The 5,723-nt window shown below is 37.4% G+C and overlaps 1 protein-coding gene across 2 annotated transcripts in view; it reads left to right on the top strand.

Moving 5' to 3' along the window:
• Positions 1–4,715: 4,715 nt before the first annotated feature.
• Positions 4,716–5,723, top strand: part of LOC106867806 (protein amnionless) — a 95,988-nt gene continuing 94,980 nt past the window's right edge. The window contains exon 1 of one of the 2 annotated variants that reach the window (XM_052973622.1): positions 4,716–4,905. In XM_052973622.1, coding sequence (XP_052829582.1) covers positions 4,863–4,905 — 43 coding nt within the window. In that variant the 5' untranslated portion in view covers positions 4,716–4,862. The remainder of the gene's footprint in view (positions 4,906–5,723) is intronic. The other variant, XM_014912827.2, reaches the window with a different exon arrangement.

Below are 5,723 nucleotides of genomic sequence, written 5' to 3'. Positions count from 1 at the left end.
AATAATAATATAATAATAGTAACATCATTAGGAATGAGAACCCAGGTTCAAAAATTCCCCAAGACACCTGATGAAGGCTGGAGGGTATATCAGCCGAAACGTGTTAACAACAAACAAGATGAGGACAAATATCCGTCAAATGTAAATAATGTACAAAACATTTTAACAATTTATTTCATTACATTTCTGAATAAAATTTAGTTCATGATCATCAACATCATTTAATGTTCATTTTCCATGCCAGCATGGGTTGGACAGTTTGACAGGAGCTGGCCAGCTGAAGGACTGTTCAGTCTCCATGTCTGTTTTGGCATGGTTTCTACAGCTGGACGCCCTTCCTAATGCCAACCACATTACAGAGTGCACTGGGTGCTTTTACATGGCACCAGCACTTACGAGCCTGAAAGATTAGGGATGCTCAGCTGGAGAGGGTTGCATGATATGAGCTTGTATACAAGGGCAACCACACTTTAACTTAGCTTGATGTGGCTTTTCAAGCACAGCAAACTGCCAGGAGTCTTGAACCCCTATCATCCCTTTTGTGAGAAGATGACAAGGGAACAAGATTTTTTAAACATCAAATGGCTAGGAGGGTTTACCCAAGTAAAATAGAAATCAAGGGTGTCCATTGGCAACAAATGGTTGAGAACAACTTCTCTACTGTTGTGGAAAAAAGCAAAGGACTCATTATATAATGTAGTCCATGATACTTCTAAAAAGACAGGATGGTCATTGCTGGAATACTTTTGATCAGATGCTGGCTTGATTAGCAGCAGCAGCAACAACAACAATAGAGTGTGCAAGCCAATGTGGAAGCTAATCAGCAGTTGTTTTATCTGCAAGAAATAGCAGAGAAATTTCTTGCCAACTACACTTACAATCACTTTGTTTCTTTCTATATGTCAGGTCTGGATAGAAGGACAGCACCTGTGGTGTTTGTTGGTCCTCTGAGACTGACCACTGAGATTGATTCTGTTCTTCTGCCTAAACAGCAGCAAGTGAAGACCTGCCGGAAAGATATGAGCAAGGAAGAAATTCCAGAGAGCGAAATATTCTTGTGAGAGAGGACTGGATTAGTAAGGGCCAGGAGTGGTTTGACATAGTAAGGGTTTGATTAGTAAGGGCCAGCGATTAGTAAGGGCCAGGAGTGGTTTGACATAAGAAAGGTGATAAGAGGAGGCAAAATAAGTGAGTAGGGTTAGCATGAGACCATCTAGATCCAAGGAGCAGAGGCCATTATGGTATAGGTAGAAAAGAATAACAGAGGGAGTGAGGAGGCTACTGGAGAAGTTAGAACATGGTAGAGAGGGTAAGAAGGTGGTTCAGAGGGTGAGAATATTGCAGAAGAGGTGAGACTATGGCAGAAGATTTGAGAATTTAGTGGATTGTAAGAAGGTCAGACAGTTTTGTGGGTGATGTCTAGTTTGTTAATGTCATCTATAGGGTATCCATGATTCTGAGCCATACAAGAGAGTAGTAAGAATGGCATCTTTATGGACCTATATTTTGGTGTCAAGTTTAATGCCCCTTTTATTCCATAGGTGATGACTGGGTTTACCAAATGCGTTGGTTGCCTTTGCAAGATGGTTGGCAATTTCATCATCAAGGGAAGCACCCAAATTTACTTTACTACCAAGATATGTAAACGACTTCACATAATTTAGGCTTTTCCTGTATAGAAACTCTGCCAGATCAGATTGAAGCCTGGTGCAGCCATCCGGTTCGCCAGTCCTCAGTCAAACCGTCCAACCCATGTTTGAAGGTTATGTTTCACCACTTCATCCCAGGTCTTCCTGGGTCTACTTCTTCCACAGGTTCCCTCAACTGCTTGGGTGTGACACTTTTTCATACAACTGTCCTCATTCATTCGCAACACATGACCATACCAGCGTAGTCGTCTCTCTTGCACATCATATCTGATGCTTCTTAAGTTCAACTTTTCTTTCAGGGTGCTTACACTCTGTCGTGTATGCACACTGACATTACACATCCAGTGGAGCATACTTGCTACATTGCATGCAAGCTTACGCATTTCCTCAGCAGTCACGGCCCATATTTCACTGCCATGTAGCATGGCTGTTTGTACACATGTGTCATAAAGTCTACCTTTTACTCTGAGAGAGAGGCCCTTTGTCATCAGCAGAGGTAAGAGCTCTCTGAACTTTGCCAAGGCTATTCTTATTCTAGCAGCTACACTTTCAGAGCATCCTCCCATCCACTCACCCACTCCGTTACTGACTTGGTCACCTAGGTAACAGAAGCTATCAACTACTTCTAGTTTTTCTCCCTGGAATGTAACAGAAGCTATCTATTTATTTATTTATGTAGGCACACTATATGGTATTTCTGTGAGCCCCTCTTCTGCATACCATGCAGAGCCATTACTCTGATAATACCACGGTCCTGCCATTTTTACTTCTTCACAAAACTTTAGACTTGGATAAATTTACTTTAAGACCCTTCAGTTCAAGGCTTTGCTTCAACATCTGGAATTTCTTCTCCAAATATTTCACAGAACTAGGTCAACAGCACACAGAAGGTCTTATGGACAGATTTACTTGATCAGTGATTGCTTGGGTTTAAAAGCAACAATAACAACATTTACTAACCATTATCATATCAACAATCATCATTGTCAACATCATCATTGTCACTGCTGTCATCATCATTGTCCTCATCATCATTGTAATTGTTGTTATCATCACCGCCATCACCACCACCAACACTGCTACTACCACTGCCAACACCAACATCACCAAGTATCATCATCATCATCATCATCATCCTACCATCGTCATCATCACCACCAACATCAACAGCAACAGTAACACCATCACGACACATACTCACCACCACCACCACAACAACAACAACAACACCACCACCACGGTCACCATCACCAACACCAGCACCACCAGCACCAACATCCTACCATCGTCATCATCATAAATGTAATGTACATTTTTTTCCTAATACTAAAAAGACCAGAATGAACTTGTCAGTGGCAGTCACCTGAAGGTGGTAGATTACTACGATATGGTGGTGGTGGTGGTGGTGAGAACATGAGAAGAGAATAGAGGAAGACATACAGCTAAAAAGGCAGTTCAGTGGTGGGGGTGGACAGGTGCAGGTGGTATATTATCACAAATGAGTCAGTGTGAGGTGGGTGGGTAGAATCTGTTAGTTTGTAAGTATAAATTAATGGTCTGTCCCCAGGGATTATGAAAAAGAATCATATGACCACCAGTTTGGAAGATAGAAATACAGGGGGGGGGTGAACACTGGGTGGTAGAGAGTAGGTGTCGGTGGGGATAAACTTTGATAAGTAAACTCTAATTAATTTTGAGTTTTGAGTGTTAATTTATCAAGAGCTGAGTTGTGTCCACAAAAACAACAACAGTTCCAACAATAACATCATAAACTGACTGGAAGCGAAAAAAAGCAATGCAGACTCTATCTTTGCCACGCAATTCTTATTAAAGATTGCAAAGAACAGTGTGTCAGCAAGTTTCAACTTGTACATATATTTATATCTTTCTAGCTATCCATTTCCTTACCTATCTACCAATCTATCTTTTTCTCTACCTGTCGATTTATCTTTCTTTGAGTTTATCTATCTATCTATCTATCTATCTGTGTGTGTGTGTAAACATATGTATGTATGCATGCAATGTATGTATGTATGTGTATATGCATGTATGTATGTATGTATGTATGTGTGTGTGTATGTACGTATGTATGTGTGTGCATGTGTGTGTGTGTGTGTATGTGCGCGTGTGTGTGTGTGTGTGTACAAAAGTGAGTGTGCTCATGTGTTTACTTAACAGTTCCATTCTGCTTTCCAAAGTCAAACAACTAAATTCCCGCAGAAAAACAAAACAAACCAAAAACATTTCTTTACTTATACAACTTGCCACCAATTTAACACAAATCCTTTTATAGCCTATATAACAATGATTTAGTTTAATTCATTTGACAATGCTACAACATTAAACAAAGGTGATTATAACTGTTTTCACAGTGAAGTTTCTACATAGATACTTGTATACATGTATACATGCATACTTACACATATATGTGTAAATATGTGTGCGTGTGTATGTGTGTGTACATGTGTATGTGTATGTATATATATATGATGATGATGATGATGATATACACACACATGTATATATGTGTATGTATGTATATGCACATACATATAGTTATTCATGCACACACCTATATATATATACACCTATATATATATATATATACACCTATATACATATATACACCTATATATATATATATATATACACACCTATGTGTATATGTATATATACCTATATATATATGTATATATATACCAATATATATATACACACGTACACATATATATATACATATGTATATATTTATATATATATATATATATATATATATATATATATATATATATATATTTATACACACACATACACACACACATACATACATATACATAAATACATATATATATGCATGTGTGTATGTATGTATGTGTACAATATTTTGTCAGGCCAACAATAGAAAGGAAAGTGAAAAGAATGAAGCATTGAAGAAGAAACTAAGATAAAGAAACGGTGGGGGGAAGACAGGGAGGGAGAGAGGGTGAGAGAAATAGTGTGAATGCAAAAGAGAGAATTACAGAGAGGGTTACAGAGGAGGAGAGAGAAAGAGTAAAAGAAAGACAGACAGAGACAGTGAGGGAAAGTGGCAAGTACCATAAATCTCTTTCATACTTTGTGAGGAGAAAAATATTCAACTAGTCAAACATTACTCTAGATCCTCATTATATTCCTTACAGAAATTAGAATTGTTACTCTTCAAGAATTAAAACTATGGAACTATGGATTGTCATTCTTCTCCTCTGTTTCAAAACAGGTGAGAAATTTCTTTCTTTTTCTACTTTTTTTTTTTGTTTAAGCTTTATTTTATTTCTTTTTTTCTTTTTTGCTTTCCTTTTCCTTTTTTGATCTACGTTTTACCTATTTTCTTTTTCCAATTTATATTCTTTGATTTCATTGATTTTTTACATTTTCAATGTTTTCCTTTTCCTTGTCTTCCTTTTACTTTTTCTTTCATTTATACATTTTTATTTTATTTTATTTTGTTTTTTTTGGTTGATTTTTAAGGTGGTGGACGAGGTGAAGCAAACATCACATACACATTAGGAATAGTTAAGTCTAACTGTGAATTCTCCATTCTACTAACACATTAAAGCACACATCTCCCTCTACCATGCTCTCTTTCTCTCTCTCTCTCTCTCTCTCTCTCTCTCTCTCTCTCTCTCTCTCTCTCTCTCTCTCACTCTCTCTCACTCTCTCTTTTTCCCTTTCACTCACTCTCCTTCTTTGTACATACACAAATGCAGTTACACACAGATGTACACTCACTCTCACACATACTCACACTCACACGTGTGCATGTTTGTAGTTATGCATCAATCATTGAGTTTATGTTTGTCCCCTTATTACTTGATAACCATTATTGGTTTATTTGCATACCCATAATTTAGCAGTTTGGCAAAAAGTGGTTGATCATATAAGTATGACATTTGTAGGAAAAATAAGTCAAGTGAGGTTGACTTGTTTAACTAAGCCCTTCAAAGATGGTGTACCAGCATGAATGTTGCCCGATGAGTAGAAAAAGTAGAAGAGCAAAAATTAGAAGAGTATATATATATATATATATATATATAT

This window comes from Octopus bimaculoides, chromosome 16 (assembly GCF_001194135.2).
Source record: "Octopus bimaculoides isolate UCB-OBI-ISO-001 chromosome 16, ASM119413v2, whole genome shotgun sequence".
In the NCBI taxonomy this organism is placed as follows: domain Eukaryota; kingdom Metazoa; phylum Mollusca; class Cephalopoda; order Octopoda; family Octopodidae; genus Octopus; species Octopus bimaculoides.
Note: the sequence above shows the minus strand (reverse complement) of the source record. Positions and strands in the feature narration are given on the sequence as shown.